The sequence below is a fragment of the Siphateles boraxobius genome, unplaced genomic scaffold (assembly GCF_051911475.1).
Source record: "Siphateles boraxobius isolate OS27281-9 unplaced genomic scaffold, OSU_SipBor_1 41, whole genome shotgun sequence".
Lineage (NCBI taxonomy): Eukaryota > Metazoa > Chordata > Actinopteri > Cypriniformes > Leuciscidae > Siphateles > Siphateles boraxobius.
Genome location: NW_027509042.1, coordinates 8,931,858 through 8,955,815, shown reverse-complemented (window position 1 = coordinate 8,955,815; position 23,958 = coordinate 8,931,858). Strand labels below are relative to the sequence as shown.

General features: G+C 36.9%; 2 protein-coding genes across 2 annotated transcripts; one reads left to right on the top strand and one right to left on the bottom strand.

The window, feature by feature from the left end:
* The first annotated feature begins 198 nt into the window (after window positions 1–198).
* Window positions 199–7,177, top strand: gnat1 (guanine nucleotide binding protein (G protein), alpha transducing activity polypeptide 1). The gene is made up of 9 exons (XM_077198135.1): window positions 199–430; window positions 1,461–1,503; window positions 1,593–1,734; window positions 4,854–5,011; window positions 5,129–5,257; window positions 5,460–5,589; window positions 5,694–5,847; window positions 6,050–6,261; window positions 6,392–7,177. The coding sequence occupies exons 1-8, from the start codon at window positions 325–327 to the stop codon at window positions 6,238–6,240; spliced, it is 1,053 nt and encodes a 350-aa protein (XP_077054250.1). The 5' UTR covers window positions 199–324; the 3' UTR covers window positions 6,241–6,261; window positions 6,392–7,177.
* A 388-nt stretch (window positions 7,178–7,565) lies between these two features.
* Window positions 7,566–22,185, bottom strand: edem1 (ER degradation enhancer, mannosidase alpha-like 1). The gene is made up of 12 exons (XM_077198134.1): window positions 21,571–22,185; window positions 19,885–19,957; window positions 16,587–16,690; window positions 16,109–16,280; window positions 15,850–16,033; window positions 14,920–15,094; window positions 14,395–14,515; window positions 12,910–13,080; window positions 12,741–12,814; window positions 12,468–12,564; window positions 12,164–12,325; window positions 7,566–9,294 (listed from the first exon to the last, which is right to left on the bottom strand). Exons 1-12 carry the CDS (start codon window positions 22,032–22,034, stop codon window positions 9,205–9,207), a joined length of 1,887 nt encoding a protein of 628 aa, XP_077054249.1. The 5' UTR covers window positions 22,035–22,185; the 3' UTR covers window positions 7,566–9,204.
* Window positions 22,186–23,958: the final 1,773 nt, after the last annotated feature.

Here is a 23,958-nt window from a genome sequence, read left to right as displayed (position 1 = left end):
ATTTTACCACTCACACAGTCCTTTTTAATGTGCTCGTGAAGACACCGACAGCTTATCACCTTTTGCTGAGCACAGCACCTTCTCCTTAAATCTGAGGTTAGATGACCTCTCCACGCTTTGAACACCTTCTGTCCTTGTTCTTCATTGGCCCCGCCAACCCAGGTGGTCCGAGATATCCCCAGAATCCCTCTAAGACTGAGAACAATTCATCAGATCACCAAGATCCAGTTGAGGTGTGAGCTGTATCGTCGACAGCAGCTGGAGGCCTCTGGGCAAGCGAGTGGTCATCCTTTCTGGACTTCTTTTCCCTGATCAAGAGTCAGTATGGGGGCCGGGGCGAGCGCCGAGGAGAAACACTCCAGGGAGCTAGAGAAGAAGCTGAAAGATGATGCCGACAAAGATGCCAGGACCGTCAAACTTCTGCTGCTAGGTAACAACGCATGAGGGGACTCAAATCATTTTTCAAGTCAAAACATGAAGAACAGCTAACTTGCTAGATTTGGAAAATGGTATATTGCAGATTTGTTGTGTAGCCTTCCCATTTAAAACCTCATAATAAACAGGCAATGACTTCATGTTGTGACCATAAAGATTATGAACGACATTTTATGTTTTATTCATATATTTTTTTGCGATATGAAAGGAGTATTAGATGTCTTAGGCTTAAATACAAGAAAAAAAGCTAATCAAAATGGATGTCTTACTGAAATTCAAACCAAAGTGGAGCTAAATAAACTGAAGACACAAAATTGGCTGCACGGGTTATAAAAGTCTCACTATTATAATTTAATATTTCAAAACAATTTTTCAAGTATGCATGCACATTCATATAACTGCCTGTGTCTTTGTCCGTGAAGTGATGTGGGTCAGGGTTATGGGACATTAAGCTTGAAGGGGCTTAAGACAATAATAATAAGCCTCAAGCCTCTTAATGTAATCCACCAAAAGATAAACAAAGGAGGAGGATGTATTCCGGAATTAATTCTCTTACGCATGCCAAAATAAATCAAATATTTCTGTGTGACTGTTCTAAACAAACGTCTACAGTTTGACAAATCTCAGTAGTTCACCGAGGGTTTTCCCCCTCCAAACACTGGCTTAATGTAGATCTGTGGTGTCCGCAGACCTGGAAGTCAGATGTATACTGTACAGCATACTGTAAATTGTTTTATATTTTGTTAAAATTTTGTTATTTTACGTTTTGTTTAAATTGTAAATATTTAACAATATTACAGTTTTTACTGTGATTTTTGATCAAATAAATGCAGCCGTGGTGAGCATAAGAGATATTTAAAAATAGTTTTTAAATCTTACCAACCCCAAAAGTTTAAATAGTATATTTAGTATATACTGCTAAATGCATCAGCTTCCTTCCATAATCATAAATGACTAAATGTAAATACATGTACAGGAATGAAATAACCTTGATAATCCTTAATCCATGATGATTTTCCGTTCAGGTGCTGGCGAGTCGGGTAAAAGCACAATTGTCAAACAGATGAAGTAAGTGCTGAGAAAACAAAAGTTCAGTGCTCTTTTATATAATAACCAATAAATAACTTCAATGAAATGTCAATTATTTTCCATCACAGAATTATTCACCAAGATGGTTACTCCCTTGAAGAGTCTATGGAGTTCATTGTCATCATTTACAGCAACACCCTGCAGTCTATCCTGGCCGTTGTGAAGGCCATGACAACATTAAACATTTCCTATGGAGATGCTTCTTCACAGGTACTCTACAGCATTCAAGTAATTTACATAAATAAATAGGTTAAAGTATGGAATATACCGTTGATGATACCATGGCACAATAATGATATCAGATGATAATGCCAAAGTACTAAATGATATCCTACGGTACACCTAGCCTAGGTTGTTTCAGGTATTGTATTACCAATGTACAGTGCATGTCCAAAACACCATGGTATTGTTCATCCTCCTTGTGCAAAAATATCAGTTGTGTTTAACTACTGTGTACTTTACATCAAAACATTTAAGTTGGACCCCCAACACTGCACGTTTTCGGTCTCCATAATCAAACACACCTGATTCAACTCATCAGATCATTATCACATGGGTATATATGTGGTAATGAGCTGATGAGCTGAATCAGGTGTGTGAAGCAGGGTTGAAAAATACTGGGTTAAGGTCAGGTTTAGGTGTAGCTTCAGGGTTAGTACCTAGTTATTACCCAGTTAGTGTCATTACTACAATAAGAACATAGTACAGGTCCTTCTCAAAAAATTAGCAAATTGTGATAGTTCATTATTTTCCATAATGTAATGATTAAAAAAAATTAACTTTCATATATTTTAGATTCATTGCACACCAACTGAAATTTTTCATGTATTTTATTGTTTTAATACTGATGATTTTGGCATACAGCTCATGAAAACCCAAAATCCCTATCTCAAAAAATTAGCATGTCATGAAAAGGGTCTCTAAACGAGCTATTAACCTAATTATCTGAATCAACTAATTAACTCTAAACACCTGCAAAAGATTCCTGAGGCTTTTAAAAGCTCCCAGCCCGTTTCATTACTCAAAACCGCAATCATGGGTAAGGGGGCTTTTACACTGGGCTCGTTTGCTGCGGTCCGAAGCCGAGCGCGATTGTTCCCGGCGCCCCCCGCAGCGTTGGTCTCGTTTTACACTCAACTTGATTCTATCGAACTCTGGTGCGTTTGCGTGCATCTTACGTCATTGCAAACGTGCACGGCGCATGATAGAAAACACAACGCGGGTCAATATATTGTGTTTTTTATTAATTTGGTGCTATTATTCATAGCCGAGTAAACAACGCAGGTTAACTGTGTGTGTGTTTCGCATAAGCTGTCTTTCCGCTGCCTGCAAATGGACTCTGAGGAAACAGTGGATTTCCATTAATTTGTTGCCCTGCATGCACGCACTATGTGCGAATACACTGCAGACTCACTCTTGCTCGTACCCAGGGTAAATCTTCATCCCTTACGTGTGTTTTATTTAACTAAATACATCATAATCGACTAAAACGCATGTGCAGGATACTTTACTTCCTGAACAAGTCCGCACCCGAGTCCGTCTTGCTTTCACACACACTCGAATCGCAGCACGGTCCGGGAGCAACCGAACTCAGACCACCTCCTCCAGGCAGTCTCGAGTTCGGTACCCCAGTGCGCACCCGGGTCCCATGACAGCGTTCACATTTGAGATATTTCATGCGAACCGTGCCCCGTTCCGAACTAAACTGCCAGTGTGAAAGCCCCCTAAGACTGCCGACCTGACTGCTGTCCAGAAGGCCATCATTGACACCCTCAAGCAAGAGGGTAAGACACAGAAAGAAATTTCTGAACAAATAGGCTGTTCCCAGAGTGCTGTATCAAGGCACCTCAGTGGGAAGTCTGTGGGAAGGAAAAAGTGTGGCAAAAAACGCTGCACAACGAGAAGAGATGACCGGACCCTGAGGAAGATTGTGGAGAAGGACCGATTCCAGACCTTGGGGGACCTACGGAAGCAGTGGACTGAGTCTGGAGTAGAAACATCCAGAGCCACCGTGCACAGGCGTGTGCAGGAAATGGGGTACAGGTGCCGCATTCCCCAGGTCAAGCCACTTTTGAACCAGAAACAGCGGCAGAAGCGCCGGACCTGGGCTACAGAGAAGCAGCACTGGACTGTTGCTCAGTGGTCCAAAGTACTTTTTTCAGATGAAAGCAAATTTTGCATGTCATTCGGAAATCAAGGTGCCAGAGTCTGGAGTAAGACTGGGGAGAAGGAAATGCCAAAATGCCTGAAGTCCAGTGTCAAGTACCCACAGTCAGTGATGGTCTGGGGTGCCATGTCAGCTGCTGGTGTTGGTCCACTGTGTTTTATCAAGGGCAGGGTCAATGCAGCTAGCTATCAGGAGATTTTGGAGCATTTCATGCTTCCATCTGCTGAAAAGCTTTATGGAGATGAAGATTTCATTTTTCAGCACGACCTGGCACCTGCTCACAGTGCCAAAACCACTGGTAAATGGTTTACTGACCATGGTATAACTGTGCTCAATTGGCCTGCCTACTCTCCTGCCCTGAACCCCATAGAGAATCTGTGGGATATTGTGAAGAGAAAGTTGAGAGACGCAAGACCCAACACTCTGGATGAGCTTAAGGCCGCTATCGAAGCATCCTGGGCCTCCATAACACCTCAGCAGTGCCACAGGCTGATTGCCTCCATGCCACGCCGCATTGAAGCAGTCATAATCAAGTATTGAGTGCATAACTGAACATAATTATTTGAAGGTTGACGGTTTTTTTAATAAAAAAACACTTATTTTATTGGTCGGATGAAATATGCTAATTTTTTGAGATAGGAATTTTGGGTTTTCATGAGCTGTATGCCAAAATCATCAGTATTAAAACAATAAAAGACCTGAAATATTTCAGTAGGTGTACAATGAATCTAAAATATATGAAAGTTTAATTTTTATCATTACATTATGGAAAATAATGAATTTTATCACAATATGCTAATTTTTTGAGAAGGACCTGTATGTACATGCAAAACAGGACTGTAAAATAAAGAGTAGCACCTATTTAAAAATATGTAGGTGTCCTCAGATTAACCAAATTCACTATATATAGTACTATATACAGAGTTTCATTGTTTTGTTTTAATCTCCTGCCCATTGTTTTTTATCAAAACCATAATAAAAACAATTTGATAGCATATTTGTCAGATTATACAACAAAAGATAATTGTACATAATAACTGAAGGATTTATAAAACTAGATTAATAGGAGAGGTCATAAATGATAGACATCTGAAAGAGACTATGAAACCATGAAGGATTATACATATTTTTAGATACAACTGTTTTTATCTGTTTGTTGCAGGATGATGGAAGGAAGCTGATGCACTTAGCGGACACCATCGAGGAAGGCACCATGCCCAAGGAGCTGGCAGACCTCATCCTGAGGTTGTGGAAGGACTCGGGCATCCAGGCGTGCTTTGATAGAGCCTCCGAATACCAGCTCAACGACTCTGCCGGATAGTAAGGATATTTAAACCATTAAATAACAGTTAGCAAGGCTTTAATGTCGATGATCAAATTATCTTTGTGTTAATAAGTATAGGGAAATATTGTATTGAATCTTACTTTATCTCCAAGCTATCTGAGTGACCTGGAGAGGTTGATCCAGCCTGGCTATGTCCCTACTGAACAGGACGTCCTGCGATCAAGAGTGAAGACCACCGGTATCATCGAGACCATGTTCGGCTTAAAGGATCTCAACTTCAGGTACTCTAAACAAAGTCACCTAAAATACAAAGAGCCTTCATAATGATAACAATGGCATGAAGTTCAACTGCCCGATGACCATCATCATCCAGAGAATCAAAGCAAGAAAAAAGAAGTTTAACGATGTTAAAGTTTCAAGAACAATTGAATAAGACAAGTTTAAATGGACACCAATGCCATGTTAACTGATGTTGGTCTGCAGGATGTTTGATGTGGGCGGTCAGCGCTCTGAGAGGAAGAAGTGGATTCATTGCTTTGAGGGTGTGACCTGTATCATCTTCATCGCCGCACTGAGCGCATACGACATGGTGCTGGTGGAGGATGATGAAGTGGTAGGTTGCAATTTGTGGTCCAAGAACGAAACCCCAACTACATGAACTACAGTATTACTTTGGTGCATTTTAGCAACCTGTTTATCTTGTCCTTTCAATCAAAGAACCGAATGCACGAGAGTCTCCACCTGTTCAACAGCATCTGTAACCACCGTTACTTCGCCACCACATCCATTGTACTCTTCCTCAACAAAAAGGATGTCTTTCTGGAGAAGATTAAGAAAGCTCATCTGAGCATGTGCTTCCCTGATTATGATGGTGAGACCTCAAAATCAGAAGCTTGATTCTTTAACATAAATGTTCTTAAAATTGGCATTAAAACAGAAAATTTAACTCTGAATATCAATACATTTTCAGCGAGGGTTTATCATGGAACAAAACCACATTTTTAAATTAGGCTTCTATTTCTGTGATATGATATGCAAAACTACACTAAAAATATAATGCACGCCTCTGTCAGGTCCCAACACCTTTGAGGATGCTGGTAACTACATCAAGCTGCAGTTCTTAGATCTGAACTTGCGACGAGATATCAAAGAAATCTACTCCCACATGACCTGTGCCACAGACACAGAGAACGTCAAGTTTGTGTTCGATGCCGTAACGGACATTATCATCAAAGAAAATCTCAAAGACTGCGGCCTCTTCTAAACAAGCCATTTGTGTGAAGAGGTGAATATAATACAATATACTTTAATATATTAACAGCATAGTAAATAAGTTATGTATTATTGTTATATAGCATATTAAATATCAGTACAATTTCTATACGTGTATAATTAAAATGTCTCTTCTTTTACAGAGTGGCTTAATCAACAAAATCCAATACTGAACTATTGCCCCTCATTTTCCTCCCTGGGTAATGTGGAATTATCCAATGCGCACACACGTAACCATACATGAAAACACACACACACAAGGGAATTTAATTGATTGCATCTGGAAGACGAAATTATATTGTTATACATTAAACACTGCATTTAATTAAATAGTAGAGTCTAATACACATTCATAGCAGCAAGTCATATATAACAACACATGCAGCATCATCCTGCTTGAAGAACCGGCTCTTATGAGGGTGTTTGGCCCTATTAGTTTTTCGCAGTGATTTATCCTGTAGATTTGCAACTACATGCAGCTGCAAACCAAATAACTAAACTTCTGAAACACCTGCATTTGCACTTCAGCATAATTTTTTGCAAGAGCACATTATGAAGTCCAGAGAGTATTTCAGTTGTATGTTATAGCAGTTACTAACTGTTTAAAGTTCATACTTTTAAGCTGATTGAGAAAACTTTACTGGGATGCAATGTTCTGTGTTATTTACAGAGGAGTTATATCATGTTATGTCCCATGATCTGAATCTTTATGTAAGATGGATAACTTTGATGAAAAGATAGCTTGTAATACTATTTCAATAAGATGCTTAGCTCAGGAGCACAGTTAGTTAGCTGTGAGACAAAGAACGTTTTTTGAGTGCACTGATTAAATTACAACAGTGGATTAAAAGGGCACAATTGACTGCAAAACCAGAAACAACCATGTAAATGTAAATAGAACGAATAAAGCTTCTGTAGAAAAGACTGAACCTGATGTATTTGTCTTTCAAGTGTCTGCCAGAATGCAAACCTGTTAACAGCTTAAATCCGGGGGAAAACAGAGTATTATTTACTAGCTTATATAGCCTACACCTTCCCTTACATTCTTTTTTTAAGAATTATTTGATTAATTAATTAATATAGATTTTTTGTGTATAGTGTATAATATATATATATATATATATATATATATATAGATCCATTTTATTTTAATTTTATAAAAATATATAATTTAATTATTCATAAAGAATTTATTGTTAAAGGGCACCTGTTATGCCCATTTTTACAAGATGTTCCCAGAGTGTGTATGTGAAGTCAACTAAAAATACCCCCACAGATAATTTGCGAGCACAACCTGCTAAATTAAAGCCCATTAACAACAGTTATTCCAGGTTTATTAATGGACCTGTTCCAACAGCTTTGCATTACAGTGTTATAAATATTCAAAGCATTTTTATAGTTTCAATTATGTTTAATAGCATGATTGTACAGTACCACACACTGATTCCATTTCGTGCCTTTTGCAGTTTCAACTCAATCAAGTTAAACTGTCAAACAGTTTTGCTAACTCATGGTTTTAATTTCGATTTGATAAAATGCAGTGTAGACATCCGCCTTTGTCTCTTTAATCACAATAAAATCAACAAGTAGATCAACATTAATTGAATCAACTTTAATTAGAACACTTGTATTTGATAAAAACAAATCGGAATATCAACCCATAATTACTGAGAGTATCCTCAATACGTGCCCCAAGGAAATAATCTGGAATACCAAAGAAATTAATTCTTCTCTCATCAGCACAATGATCATTCTCAGAATCCTTTATTTTCGACTTTAGTTCAGAAAACATATGCGCCGACATCTAAGCATTAAAAGAGAAAAATGTAACAATGTTACTGACACATTACATGCATATCACCTCTTGAGTGACTGCATATTGGCAAACTACTGATCCTGAGGACTGAAGAAAAATGAAAATGAAATTTGTTAAAGGCACATGTTTTTGTTAAATGTAGTAATTTTTGGTCCAAGAACAATTTTAACATGTAATTTCTATTTTGTGTTTAAACAAACAAGAAAACAGAGTGGAGACTAATTACTAGACCTAATTGAGAAAGAATCTATGGCACTTCCTCGACCGGCTGTGCAAAATGTACCAAATTATATGAGGTTTGCTCTGTCAAAATACATGAATGTTTGGAAAGTTTGAAATCTCCACTCATGTATGCTACATAACAATACCTTTCCAATTTTATCACAATACACTGACAGCAACATCAGAATGGGTACAGTTGGAAATTTGGAATAATGCAAATGGACTAAAGAAAAAATAGGCCAGTGTTCTACACCTTGCAAACTAAGGCACAAAATTAAACAATGAAGAATGTGTCAAATTGCAAAGTGAAAAAGTCATCAGAATGCAGTTTGATTTGTAATAAATGAAGCCCATCTGTTGTGCGTGTTCCTAAAAGACATGATACTGGATAGACAACTGTTTTTTCTAGTATAAAGCTTATTTGAATGCTTGTTCCTTGAGAAGAAAATTGAAACATGCATACCATCTGTCAACCCATTAGAGCCCTTAATAATACTAGGTCAAGTTTCATTAAACATGGCACTGAAGAAAACGTGTAACACACCGTGTGTAAATGCACTCGTTACACAATGCAGAAGGCTATCAGCCTTAGGAATCAAAAACAGTTTTGTGATTGATTTTACGATTCTGAAGAGCCAAACTTCCCTGAATGTGCTTTTTTTTAATGCTGTGGACTTTGCTGGCTGGATCTCAATATGTAACCAAAACCAAACACCTGGTCCAGCTTAAGAATGACACTTTCATGTCTAAAAAATTAAACAAAAATACAACACCACAACAAAATGTACTGGTTGATTTGTTAACCAAATACCTTGCCACTCCATGTGCAAAAAGAGACTGCAAAGTTCTCTGATGGGAGAGTTATTGAACCCCTCCAGGGGGTTTGTAAGTGTTGACCTCCAGGAAACAGGACTGATGTCAGGACAGCCCCACCATGTGGTCGATTTGCCTCATGTACATGCTCTTTAGAGGAAGGCCATAACGTCTCTCTTCGGAAATCCTTTCACACTATTGAACAAATGAAAATGTGTCAATTCTTATTTCTATGACCACTTTTTAGATTTCATACTGTCACTAACAAAATACCTGATTAAAAAAACTTTAATATTGAAATTATATTTAAACGTTTGAAAATGTGTCCCAAGAAGCAAAAAAAAATAAAAAAAATAAAAAAAACCAAAGCTAATTGTAATTTGTAAATGAAAACAAAATATAAATTAAATGGGTCATGACATGATCAAATTTGTCTTGATCTTTTGACATATAAGGGTCTTTGTACCATTAAAACAACCTGCCATTTTCAGAGCTTAAAATGACCTCAGTACAAACAAAGCATTTATCAAGCTCCAAAAACAGCTCGTGTTGATATTGCAAGATTTGTGACATCACACATACATCAACAAATAGATATACATCATCGCATGATAGGCCCCGCCCACTGACATTCAGTGTCTTAACGGCTGACATTTGCCGTTTGCGTTGACACGTCTAGTTTAAACAGCTTGTTTGCATCTCTCTACAGTTTTCAGAAGGATCACAGCATCGGAAACAAGTGGATGGTTTTTTAAATGGCGTCCCGTATAGCATCTGAGGATTATATACAGATGCTGGTCATATAATTAAATATCAAAAAGTTGATTTATTTCAGTAATTCCATTCAAAAAGTGAAATTTGGATATTATATTAATTTACTACACACAGACTGATATATTTCAAATGTTTATTTCATTTAATTGTGATGATTAAAACGGACAACTAGTGAAAATCCCAAATTCAGTACCTCCGAAAAGTAGGATATTACTTAAGACCAATACGAAAAAAAGGATTTTTAGAAATGTTGGCCAACTGAAAAGTATGAGCATGTACCGCACTCAATACTTAGTTGGGGCTACTTTTGCCTGAATTACTGCAGCCAATGCGGCGTGGCATGGAGTCGATCAGTCTGTGGCACTGCTCAGGTTATGGCCTTCAGCTCTTCTGCATTGTTGGGTCTGGCGTATCGCATCTTCCTCTTCACAATACCCCATAGATTTTCTATAGGGTTAAGGTCAGGCGAGTTTGCTGGCCAATTAAGAACAGGGATACCATGGTCCTTAAACCAGGTACTGGTAGCTTTGGCACTGTGTGCAGGTGCAAAGTCCTGTTGGAAAATGAAATCTGCATTTCCATAAAGTTGGTCAGCAGCAGGAAGCATGAAGTGCTCTAAAACTTCCTGGTAGATGGCTGCATTGACCTTGGACCTCAGAAAACACAGTGGACCAACACCAGCAGATGACATGGCACCCCAAACCATCACTGACTGTGTAAACTTTACACTGGACTTCAAGCAACGTGGATTCTCCTCTCTTCCTCCAGACTCTGGGACCTTGATTTCCAAAGGAAATGCAAAATTTACTTTCATCAGAGAACATAACTTTGGACCACACAGCAGCGGTCCAGTCCTTTTTGTCTTTAGCCCAGGCGAGACGCTTCTGACGCTGTGTCTTGTTCAAGAGTGGCTTGACACAAGGAATGCGACAGCTGAAACCCATGTCTTGCATACGTCTGTGCATGGTGGTTCTTGAAGTACTGACTCCAGTTGCAGTCCACTCTTTCTGAATCTCCCCCACATTTTTGAATGGGTTTTGTTTCACAATCCTCTTTAGGATGCGGTTATCCTCATTGCTTGTACACTTTTTTCAACCACATCTTTTCCTTCCCTTCGGCTCTCTATTAATGTGCTTGGACACAGAGCTCTGTGAACAGCCAGCCTCTTTAGCAATTACCTTTTGTGTATTGCCCTCCTTGTGCAAGATGTCAATGGTCGTCTTTTGGACAGCTGTCAAGTCAGCAGTCTTCCCCATGATTGTGTAGCCTACAGAACTAGACTGAGAGACCATTTAAAAGGCCTTTGCAGGTGTTTTGCGTTAATTAGCTGATTAGAGTGTGGCACCAGCTGTCTTCAATATTGAACCTTTTCACAATATTCTAATTTTCTGAGATACTGATTTTGGGGTTTTCATTAGTTGTCAGTTATAATCATCAAAATTAAAAGGAATGAACACTTGAAATATATCAGTCTGTGTGTAATGAATGAATATAATATCCAAATTTCACTTTTTGAATGAAATTACTGAAATAAATCACCTTTTTGATGATATTCTAATTATATGACCAGCACCTGTATATATTAGTTCGGAGCATTTTGTTTTGTTAATGAGGCACAGTGTAATGGAGATTTTAAAAAGAAACTTTTTGTTGAAAGATGAAGCACCCAACAACTGTATTGGATCTGACAGCAGCTGCATCACACAAACCTCATATAAATGATTTTTAAAACATTTTAATGTGCAATAGTAAGTGGGCGTTGATATTGTTTTCTATGCATTGATGTAAGCCAATCATAACGGTTGCCCTTAACTGGCAAGCCTTAAAGGAGCAGCCCCTTAAAAAGGTCAGAATGAGGATGAAAATATTTATTTTTCTGCATATGCATATATATATTTTTTTGTATTGTTTTGTGTGCGTGTAAAAAAAACGTTATTGACATTATAAATAAATCATCATTCACTTCCAAACACTGAATCCCTCTTTTATAAATAAGGTGACTGATTTGTTGTTTTTGGTGTTTTTTGCCTGCAGCAAGAGAAAATCAGCATTTAAGTGAATATCTTTAAAGGGCAAGTTGTGAAGGAGCATATAATTGACTGGACAAGCTGACTGAATTAACTTGCACCTAAACAAATTTAATAAAAGGAAAAAAGTCTTCCTGATTAAAGACGTTGCATTCATGAATGACTCAAAAGATTCATTGAGATCAAAGAATCACTGAGATTGCCACTATAATTCATATTCATAAATGGGATGACTGCTAGTGTTTTTTAAACCAATATCTTACGTTGCTTATGTTGGTTGGGGGCTTTTTGTTGGGCTCTTCACATGGGAATTGCTCTTCCCAACTTTTCTCCCTGAAGCGTTGATCTATCGGCACTACATGGCCTTCTGTAGTGAAGATGTACTTATTCTCAGACTTGTGCAGCGGGTTGTCTTCATCGAAGAGCTGTAAAGGATTGTAAAATATAATTTAGTGATTGACAAGGCAGCAGCGTAAAACTTGACTGACCGTTTATAGTTTAGAAAATTCCTAGATATAAGAATAGAACATTTTTAAAAGAGAGAGCATAAAGAAACAGAAAACTAACCAAAAAAAGGTATTTGCAGGTTTCACTGAGGAAGAAACTCTCCATGCGATCTTCTTTGGACTTATCCACCACATGATGGAGAGTGGCATAACCACACCTGAGAAGCAGTCAAACATAACATCTGTCTTGAGAACATACCAGCATCCCAATCAAATCACTTCCTGACATTTTAATCCACATACTATACTCAAAGTTTATTTATAAAGCACTTTCAAAACCATTAAAATGGACCAACGTGCTGTCCATAAGTAGTAAGTAGTTTAACTAACATACCTGACTTTGGTATTTTTTTCGAGGCTTTCAAGGATGTCCATCCCAACATGAAGATAAAAAGGATTCTTGGTAGCCTGTAGAAAGTCAAGTTCATCGTTAATTATACTGTAATGCTGCAGTCTAAAAATCTGGTTATAATCCAAAAAGAGCAGTTAGAAAAGGTTTGTACCCGATAGAGCAGGTATGTGGATTCCACTAGTTCAGGTCTTAAAGGGTAGAAGAGGACATCTGGGGCCTGAAGCTGCCAATTGTATCTCTCAGGAAGAGCCCCGAAACGCTTCCAGATTGCATAGTAGAAGGCATGAAGGCAAATGGCATTTTCAACATCTCCATTCAAAACCTGAGCAACAGAAATGTGTGCACCTGGTTAGAAACCCTGGTTAATGAACAATGAAAAAAGGCAAGTCTAGTTTGGTCCATTTCTGTATGCACAAGAGTCAAGTAGATTCCACAGATATAACTGAAACACTGTTCAACTAGTTGAACAACTGGAATTTCACATTAGATCAGAAAGTAAATGTTTATCACAAAGACAATTGCTCTCTTAATCATAGGCAACTGCTTCAGATGAAATAGAAACAAAACCTCACACGGTGCCCCTTTATAGCACTCTAAAGAGGTTGCTAAGCTAACGACAAAATATTTTAATAAACATAAAATATATATACTATTACCTGTAAAAATTTTGATGTCAATACGATTTGTTTTTATGTTTATGAAAGAAGTCTCACCAAGGCTGCATGTATTTGATCAAAATACAGTGAAAACAATAATATTGTGAAATATTATTACGACTTAAAATAACTGTTTTCTATTTATATATTTTATTATCAATGTTAAAAACTACGGAGCCCCCCTCAAGAAAGTTACTATCTTGAGGCCACGAGATAGTTATAATTATTTTTTTGACAAAGTGGGACATGGGGAGCTCCGTAAAAAAACATCTGTGCTGCTTAATATTTTTATTGAAACTGATAAAAAAAAATTTAGGGTACTTTAATAAATACAAAGTTTAAAACAACTGCATTTATTTGGAATAAAAATCTTTTGTATTAATGTAAAAGTGTTTACTGTCCCTTTAGATCAATTTAATACATCCTTGGTGATAAAAATTATAAATAAAAAAATCATACTGACCCCGAACTTTTGAACTGTAATGTAAGTTATTGCTTATAATAATGACATAATACTAGATTTTAGAACATTTTTGGTAACACTTTACGATAAGGTTTCATTAGTTAACTGCATTAGTTAACGAACAAAGAATTAACAATACTTCTACAGCATTAATTAATCTTATTTAATGTTAATTTCAACATTTGCTAATACATTATTAAAATCAAATGTTGTATTTGTTTACGTTAGTAGATGCACTGTGAACTAACATGAACAAATAACGAACAGCTAGATTTTTATTAACAAAGATTAACAATGTTTATAATATATAAACAAAATGTATTGCTAATTGTTAGTTGATGTTAGTTAATACATTAACTAATGCTAACAAATGAGACCTTCTCAAAGTGTTACCACATTTTTTTTCTGAGTACTTAATTAAGGCTAGACTGTATTTAGAATGTACTGTAATTAGATTATATAAAGACAATAGAGAGATTGAATGAGAGAAGCAGGAGACAATTAACACGTTTTAGACCTGTAGTCCAGGGAAGAATGCCTGCAGAGAGTCAATCCATGTGTTCATGATCTGCCCATTAAACATGTTCACATTCACATAGAGTGGTGGGTCACCCTCTCCTTCATTACATGCCTCTCTTCTGTAAAAGTAAAAAAGAAAAATGTACAATTAGAACCAGGATGTGTCAACAGAAGCATTACAATAGTTTAATAAGAAATCATTAATGCACACCCTGAGGTGTCACGCTAAAACTTCTGCATATCTGTGTAGTTATTAAAAAATGAATAAAAACCTTGAAATGTCAGTATAGACCTAAACGAATCTGAATGACACTTTCACATCCAAAAATGGTTCTAATAAATTAACTTGCAAGCAATACACTCATTGGCTGCAAACCATGCCAAACAACAAAAGATTCCTAGTGATACACTTTATCTGCAGGTGGTTAGACACCCACACGCACACTCATTTGGTCTTTGGAAGCTCAAACTGCAGCTAAAAGCAGCTGTGGTCACACTCACACGTGCACATGTTTATAATCACCCTCTTCTCAGGTGGCTCTGAATGCTCTCGTAAGCTGCAGAGAACATCATGTAATCTTCCTTCTCTCCAAATAAAATGTAAGACTTGAGGAGGTACTCGTAGAATGAGTCCATGCCGGCACCAAGACCGCTCTGCTTGCCCACCCACTGACCAGTTTGAATGTTCACCACATTCCCTGAAAAAAAGGGACAAAAGGATCACACCGGTCAGACAAAGACATGAGATCACAAATTAAAGATACAAAACAAAAGAAAAATCTATAGTTATTGTTTAAGGATGGACTAAGGTTGTTCACACTGCAAGTGTTCAATTCAGATTTTTTTTTCGTTTGGCTGTTCACATTATTTTTAAAATGTGGCCAATATCAGATTTGACTGGGAACATATCACAGTCTTGAACTGACCCAATAAAAATAACAAAGATGGCACACGGCACGCTGTCATACGGAAGTAAACAGAGGTTACTGAAGTCATAATTTACACATTCTTTATAAGGCGTTTTGTGCTAAGGAAGCCAGTGAATTTGTACGCAGGCGAAAAGGAGGACAAAGACTGGAGCAAATTTTTTCTCATATAGTTATAGACTTCGCTGGAGTCCTCCGTATTCACTGAGTGACCAAGCAAATACCGGTATGTAGAATCATAGGAGTGACGAATGTTGATCTAGTGACATAAATGTTGCATGACTATTCAGATTGAGGTCGCATTGCAAAACATAAGACCCGAATCTGATTTAGGACCTCATATGGTAGTGGCCCAAATCAGAATCAAAAAAGGTTAGATTCCATTTGGTTTGTGCTGTTCACACTGCTGTGACAAAAAAAAGATCTGTGTCACATATAAGCAAAAAACAAAACAAAAATCGAATTTGGGCCACTTTTGCCGGCAGTCTGAATGTACTCTAAAACAGATAAAAAATGCAACCACTTACCCAACAGCCCAGTTTCATTGCTTCTCAAGTTCCACAGAGATTTAACAGCCCGCCGGGCGACCCACTCAAATGTGGAGTCGCCAATCAGACGGCTAAGAATGCCAAACTCCACGAGTAGAGAACCCGCCCCTGCCGTACACGTCTCATTAATGCTGTCAGTAGGAACACCTTTCTTTAAATTCACCTGCACAAAACCATGGTAAGATAAAAAAGTCAAATGCAGCAAAAACTAGGCCATGTCTATGTACGTGGGCCTGACCCTGGGATAGGGGATGCCTGTGCTAGTGTTCTCAAAGGCAGGTAGCAGTCGAACAGCCAGGTCATGTGCCAGGTGCAGCAGCTCATTGTCATAGTCCTTTAACCCTATGTCCCCAAAAGGATGCAGTGGGTCAGTCAGCAGAATATGGGATGAGATCAAACTTCCAAGGATTCTGAAAAGGGAAAATTAATTTCAGTTACTTCCTGGTTAACAACAAAGATGCGGTTTTGAACACACTTTTCACTTTATTTTAACGTGTGAATGGAACTATAGCAGATCAGCCTAATTATTCTATTACAAATGCTTTGTTTTGTCAAATGACAAAGCTCTATAAAAAATTCCCATTCATAGAAAACAAAAGGAGAACGTTCACACTTATTTCCATACAATGATTGAATGGGAATGGATAGGATTCCTTTATTAACTAATCGACTTGTGAGGGTGGTGACAGACTGAATAAAAGAGTGAAGTACTGGACCTAATGTTGGCCTCAAAGACTTGAACAGTGGAGTCCTTGTCAAAAGACACAGTCTCAATCACCAGCTTGACAGCTCGATGGAACTCGCTCACATTTCCAAGCACCTGCAGAAATGGAAAACAAACATTGGAGTACATTATGCATCCATGTGCATACTTATGATGACTACTGAATTAAGCTGAGGTGACACGTAAGTGAGGAATTACTGAGATTATCTGTAATTAAGAGCCCTGGAACAAGACACACAGTTTGTTCAGATGAGGCCATAAATCTGTTGATGTGGATTTTTTTTTATTTACTACTTGTTTATAACTGAAAGTTAATCGTAAGTGCAGATAAGTTCAAGGTTGTTTCCTGGGACAAACATAAAACAGCTACTCCCTCTTTTACTTCTCATGTAGTGAAAGATAAATAATGGGCCTTTTCATGAAACATGGGCAGAACAAATTTTAGCAACAGTTTAAAAATACGATTGTGTAATTTATGTTGTAGAATAAAATGTGAATGCCTTTTTAAGTAATAAAAACCGCAGACCTTATTTTACTTATAAATCTTAATCCAGAAATGCAAAATCTGTGCTGGATTTTAGGGCTATAAACAGAACGGCTCACATTATTTTATTTTTTAGAAGATCATTCTATTTTTGTTGCAAAATTAGTAAAAATCACAAAACATAATTTACTAATAGTATGAAAGACAAAAAAATATTTAAACTAGAAGGCTTGTACAATTAACTCTTGAGAATTAAATAGAACTGATTTAACCTTAAAGGTAGGGTAGGCAATTTCGGAGAGGCTAGCAATAGCAAGCAAGCTTTGAAATTGAAAGCATGAGATCCCACCCTCCATTCAGAGCATCTCCAAAGCCACACCTCCTTCCAAACACATGAACGCACAGAGCAGAGTCTGCAAAGCGTCACGAGAGTCGCCATTAAATAACCTCATGTCTCAAAGCACATAACATTACAATAATAATGAACATAAACAACTTAGAGCACTGAGTTGTACCACCTGACTGCTCCAGATTAATTTCGCCATTGATAGTTTTGACACAGAAAAGCAAAAAATCTGAGTCTGTGATCAGCTCTGGATAGAAAGTCTCAGGTTGCCATCTCGAAATTACGGTTATTACATGACGTGAATGCAGCATGGTTAATCTGAAATCGCATACTTCCCTCTACACTAGGTGAAAAACAGTAAGTGACAAAAGTAGTATCTCTAAATTTACAGTACTCATAAAAGAGTAGGCAAAAGGCACCAGGATGACCAACTTCTTCCAGCGAGATTTTGGAGTGTGCATATGATGGACACTTTACTATCCCATGAGGCCACGGGAGAGGATTTATGAATGGCAGTGAAGCTACATAACTGACGCTGGTAGGTCACATGATAATGGCAGCATGGCGGATGGACGAACATTTTTTTTTTCTGAGACTTCCATAGAAGATATATGTAAAAAAAAATATATTTAGACAACTTCTATTTAGGGGTGGGCGATATGGCAAAAATATCATATCACAATTCTTGTCGGGAAAATCACGATTCACAATTTTATCACGATTATGTTCATGTTGGTTTTACTATTTTGCAAGTGACGAGCATTACAGCCAAACTAATGTCCCCATTTCAAGCCTTACAAGGAAACAAAATATAAAATAAAAAAGAATGGCAGACATGTGGCGAAACACATGGGACCGCCCAAGAGGAAGTTTCGCTTCATGTTTAGGGGCGTGACAACAATGTCAATGTCCCTACGATAACACACCGGTGTGCATCTAATAAATTATTCATTCTCAACGTTAAGCAAGTTTACTGCAACAATGAAGCCGCGAACTTCACATACTTTTGAAAATACAGTGTTTAGTTGATCCTGTTAAGCGTTCATTGTCACAGTTGTAAACACAATAGCTTTCTTCTCTCACGAGGGGTTTTGGCGTCGTAGCATTTGTTTTCAGGCGGACTGATAAAGAACGTGACACACACGTGTCCCGGACATCCTGTAGAATTCAACAAATCAGATTGCGACTTAGAAACTCCTGAAGTCTTTCCAGAAAAGTGTGCCATATGCGTTCAGCCAACGGTCCGTGGGTGAGACGTCTGAGGCTGAGACTAATGGGGACCAGCAACTGTTTGGAAAACCACTTTCCTTTCAAATATCTTCTTTTGTGTTCAGCACAAGAAATAAATGAATACAGGTTTGGAACAACATTAGAGTGAGTAAATAATGACAGAATTTTTTCATTTTTGGGTGAACTATCCCTTTAAGGACAAGCGGAAGCAAGTTTACTATCAGGCTACTGTCACTTTAGGACCGGCACAGACTAACTTAGTCCAGTATCCAGGCGGTGTTTAACAGGCTTTTAGTGCCCGTAAGCTTCGTGTATGTGCCTCGAAAAGCATGTTAAAACAGTGGAACAGCACGCGAATGAAATGAAACTGGCAAGGCTTTAAAGCACATGCAAATAATGAACTTTTGTGAATTTCAGTATCCCGTGAGTGTAAGTCTACCTCTGCGTTAATATGTGATGTGAACGTATGTTGCGTGTACACAGTATGTTGAGACTGAGGCACCAGAACAGCAAATGATAGAATGCATTGTAGCACGATACTATGATATTTCTTCAAAAGCAGATCGTGGAGACATTTTAATCGTCCACGATCAAATATAGTAATATCGCACACCCCTACTTCTATTAATTGCTTTCAGGACGTGAAGAGAGTTTTAGCAAGTATTACAAAAAGTGTTTATAAAAAATGTGCCTACCCTACCTTTAAGTTAAAGGAGCAGTATGTTGGATTGTGGCCAAAAGTGGTACTGCAATCACCTTCAAATTCCCACGACAAATTCCAAATTCAAGATCCTTGTTTTATTTCGGACTTTGTGAAGAAGTATTTCGGATTCATAACAAGTTTATGAGTTTATCAGTTTATCTGATTCGCAACGTTAGACTTTTTTTTATCCGATTCCGACACGTTTGTAGCTGCAGCTGTGGTAACTAGCAGAGCTGGCAACTCGGATGCCGCAACACTACTGACTTTGTGATTGGTAGATAGCTGGAGGGTGACGCATCAGACCAAAACACAACATGACAACATCAACATCAGTTGAGGGCTGCAACTTCACTTTTTAAATGACAATATCCTGGCCGGACTACTGTTGTCAGTGATATAAGTATTTGAAATGAACATGATTTCTTAATGTCTAGTGACATATCAGGGCCATTTTATGATTCATTTAAATAAATGTCTTACATACAGTTCCTTTAACCTTAAGTTATCTGTTTAAGAGGCCGACTTACCAACAGCGTATCGAGAGCATCGATGAGGGTCAAGGAGTAATTTCCAAGGACATCGTTGATGTTGATATTTGACCTAGTAGAAATACACAAGCAAATGTATCCTTAGGTCTATTCGTTTTAGATATGCTGCTATTATTCAAATACACTGGTATAAATTAAAGCCAAAAAAATCTGTGGTGCTGGATATGAAAGAGATATTTCTCCTTTTCCATGCCTTAAAGGTCTCCTATGCACAGACCTTGGGGCTGACTTGAAAAGTTTCTACTTGTTACTCATCTGTTATCAACTGACTAAAGGAAAAAGATTGATAAGCAACATTTTTGTAACAGGCATTTGATTCACAGGACACTTCTTTTCCAGAACAATGTAAGGAAGAAAAGAGAAGAAAGACTGTAAAGTGTAGATGAATATATATTCATATACACGGGTCATGCCAAGATCTTCTTGAGAATTCACTAAAGCATATAGTTAACATGAAATTAAACATTACAGATGGTCGTTTTGAAGGTTGATATGGATTAGTCAGTATATGGCAAGCCGTTATAACATTTAATCCTTAAAACCTACAAGTCTCTATTTTCATGCTACTAGTACTTATTTTTTTACATACTAGTGTCTCTTATTATTACATACTTATTCCAATAAGTACTAGTACTTATTCATGAGGTACTAGAGCTTATTCTTTAGGTACTAGTGCCTATTCTTTAGATACTAGTACCTTTTTAAAAGATACAAGTAGTTATTCATTAGATATTAGTGCCTATTAAATTGGTACCAGTACTTATTTATTAGATACTAGTGCTTATTCATTAGTTACTAGTATTTATTCAATAGATACCGGTACCTATTTATTAGACACTAGTATCTTTTGTAATTGTTACTATTAACTATTCTTATTTTACTAGTCACAACTGCTTTTTTACTCGTCTTATGTAATGACTAGTCAAAATGTCACTGTAGAGTTCAATAAAAAAAACTTACTAGTAAAATAAAAAATCTAATAAATACTAGTATCTAATAAAAAGGTACTAGTATCTGTATAAGTACTAGTAGCTAATTAATAAAAACTAGTATCTAATTAATAGCTACTAGTATCCAATGAATAAGTACAAGTAGCTAATGAATAGTATCTATTTAATAGGTACTGGTACTAGTATCTAATGACTTAGTACTAGTATTTAAGTATATAGTAATAGGTACTAGTTTCTAAAAAAAATAAGTACTAGTACCTTATGAATAACTACTAGCATCTAATACGTATATGTACTAGTCACAATTGGAATACATACTAGTCAGAACTGAATAGTTGATACCTGAATGACAGATCCCCATAGAAGTCAATGGCAAAAAAATGAATTTGTTTCTAGTAACAAAAGAATAGTTACTATAGTCACTAGTAACTAATGAATAAGCACTAGTATCTATAAGTACTAGTACCAATTTAATAGGCACTAGAATCTAATGAATAACTACTAGTATCTTTTTAAAAAGTAACTTACTAGTATCTAAAGAATAGGCACTAGTACCTAAAGAATAAGCACTAGTAGCTAATAAATAAGTACTAGTAGTTAATGGAATAGATACTAGTATCTAAAAAATAAGTACTTGTAGCATGAACAATTGAGACTAGTAGGTTTTAAGGATTAAAAGTTAAAACGGCTTGCCATCGTCAGTAGCCTAACTTACGGGTTGAGCACGTCAGGCCCTCGACCTTCACAAGCTATAGGGTTAAGTTCATCCTCTGGAAAGGCAAACTTCATGTAGTTATCATATCCGAAATAAAACATGTCTCGCGCCATTCCCCTCATTTTCACTTTCAGCGCGTCAGGGAAGGAGCTGTACTTTCTGTCATAGTCATCTCTGCCCTCCTGAAAGAAGCTGAGGTAGGATTTCTTTGGTGAATTCCCATTAATCTTGGAGCAGGTTTTTGCTTGAAGGTTTCTGTGATCGTACACTTGCTGTGGCCACTCTTTAGTTTTGACGGTGGCTCTCTCGCCATCATTGAGAAGTTCAATTTTATGCAAGTTGAACGAGAATTTAATGGGGAAGTCAAAGCCCCAGCTGGGTCCCAGTCCAAACACTAGCCACACCGCGCAATTTAGCAGCACTCTCAAAACAAGAAGACCCACGACTATTGACCTCCATTGCATCTTTGCCTGCTGTCGTCCTTAAAAGTCATAATTTACTTCGACGTTGCGACTTACCGAAGCGCAAAAATCAACAGTTTTCCTCCCGCTTTCAGTTCTCACACACTTCCTGTCAACAAACCAGCCCCTCCCTGGTCCCCAACGCTGATTGGTCAGCCACTGATAACGTCATGACGGAGAGGGCGAATAGTTAATGTAGGCGTTACTCATACACGCTGTGAACAGCGGAGATGTCGTGGCAGCTAAACTAACTAAACTGCATTTCTAAGCCAATCAGAAAATCACATGTGTGAAGTGACGGAGTACAAGTCTTATCTGTATGTTTAGTTGTACCTACAGCTACAGTTAACCATTACCCCCTCCACTCTATAACCTAATAATAATACTAAATGTTACAAGTAAAAAAATTGTTTTAATTAAATTAAAGTTTTATAAAAAATTGTATTACAATAAATAGTTAAATACTTTATACAAAATACATTACAGATTTAGAAAAATTAAATCATTTTTAAGATTCTACATTTAAATGTTCAAATACATTAAAAAAAAAAAAAAAAAAAAAAATATATATATATATATATATATATATATATATATATACTATATAGTATATATATATATATATATATATATAGTAGTAGTAGTAGTAGCAGTTAGAACATTGGTTAACATTAACATCAGGGGCCTATACCATGAGGCCGGTTTAGGTGGCTAGCCCAATATGTTTAAGTTTAGTTTGTGCCAACCCTGGGTTTTAGGCACCATGAAAGTTGTTTGGCTTTTAGCAGTGTTCATCGCCATAGTAACTTATGCTCCACGGCTACCCCAGTCCGGGGCAGGTTATGTTCCTGTAAAGAGGTTGCAAACCGAACTGGGACCAATCAGCTGTGAGGAAAGTGACACATGTCTGATGCGATAAAGTCACTCCACCTGTTTTCACTCCAAATTAAAGATCACTACACAGCAACTGATTTTTAAAGACAAAATCGTCCGGCTTTTAGAATAATAATTTTCTTATTTTCAATAGAATAAAATTTTGTATGATTTAGATATTATTTATATAATTATGGTACCCTTAATCGATCACACATGTACAATTTTAGTTCATCAATTATTATTACGCTCAGTTTAATTGAATAGATATATAAAGGTAATATAAATATACGCTTTAGAATCAATAGATAAAGCTATAAAATTACTACATGTGAGCTTAAATGTTACAATTTCTCCACCTTTATCAAATGTATAAACTAACTTCACAACTTCTACTTGCACTGATATAGCAAGACTTTTTTATTTTAGCTGTCCTCTTTCATAGACAGCTATTTTCTTCTTGCTGTGTAAATTTGTTTAAATTCTTGTTATTTTTCAGTCTCGTAATATTCTGTATTAAATCGCATTGCTTCTCTCACGAGAAATGAATCTGTTTCACTCTTTCTCAGCATGTGATTGGTTTTTCATTTCTGATGTCACACCTAAACTCAGGATCAAAGCCAGAGTTGACAGAGAAAGTTGATGATCAGCATCATGGTACCAACAAAGCCTGGTTGGATTGGTTTGGTTTTGTCAACTCTAAACTAATCCTGTAACCCTGAGTTTGTTCAACTACCATCATGGTACAGGCCCCAAATGTTGTGACAAATATAACTATATAATTATAACTATTCAATATAATTATTAAATATTATATAATTATTATATAAATTAATACATTAATTTATAACATTATGAATATAATTGTAATCAAATTTATATTATGAATATAATTATAACTGAAATACATTTTAAATCAAAATCTTGAGAATAGGTTGTATGTTGCTTTAATTTGGAAATAGCAATAGCAAGCATAATTGCTGCACCTTTATAACTTGAAATTTGAAAACTTGAGATCACATATTTAGGATTTATAACATTAATGCTCAACTTT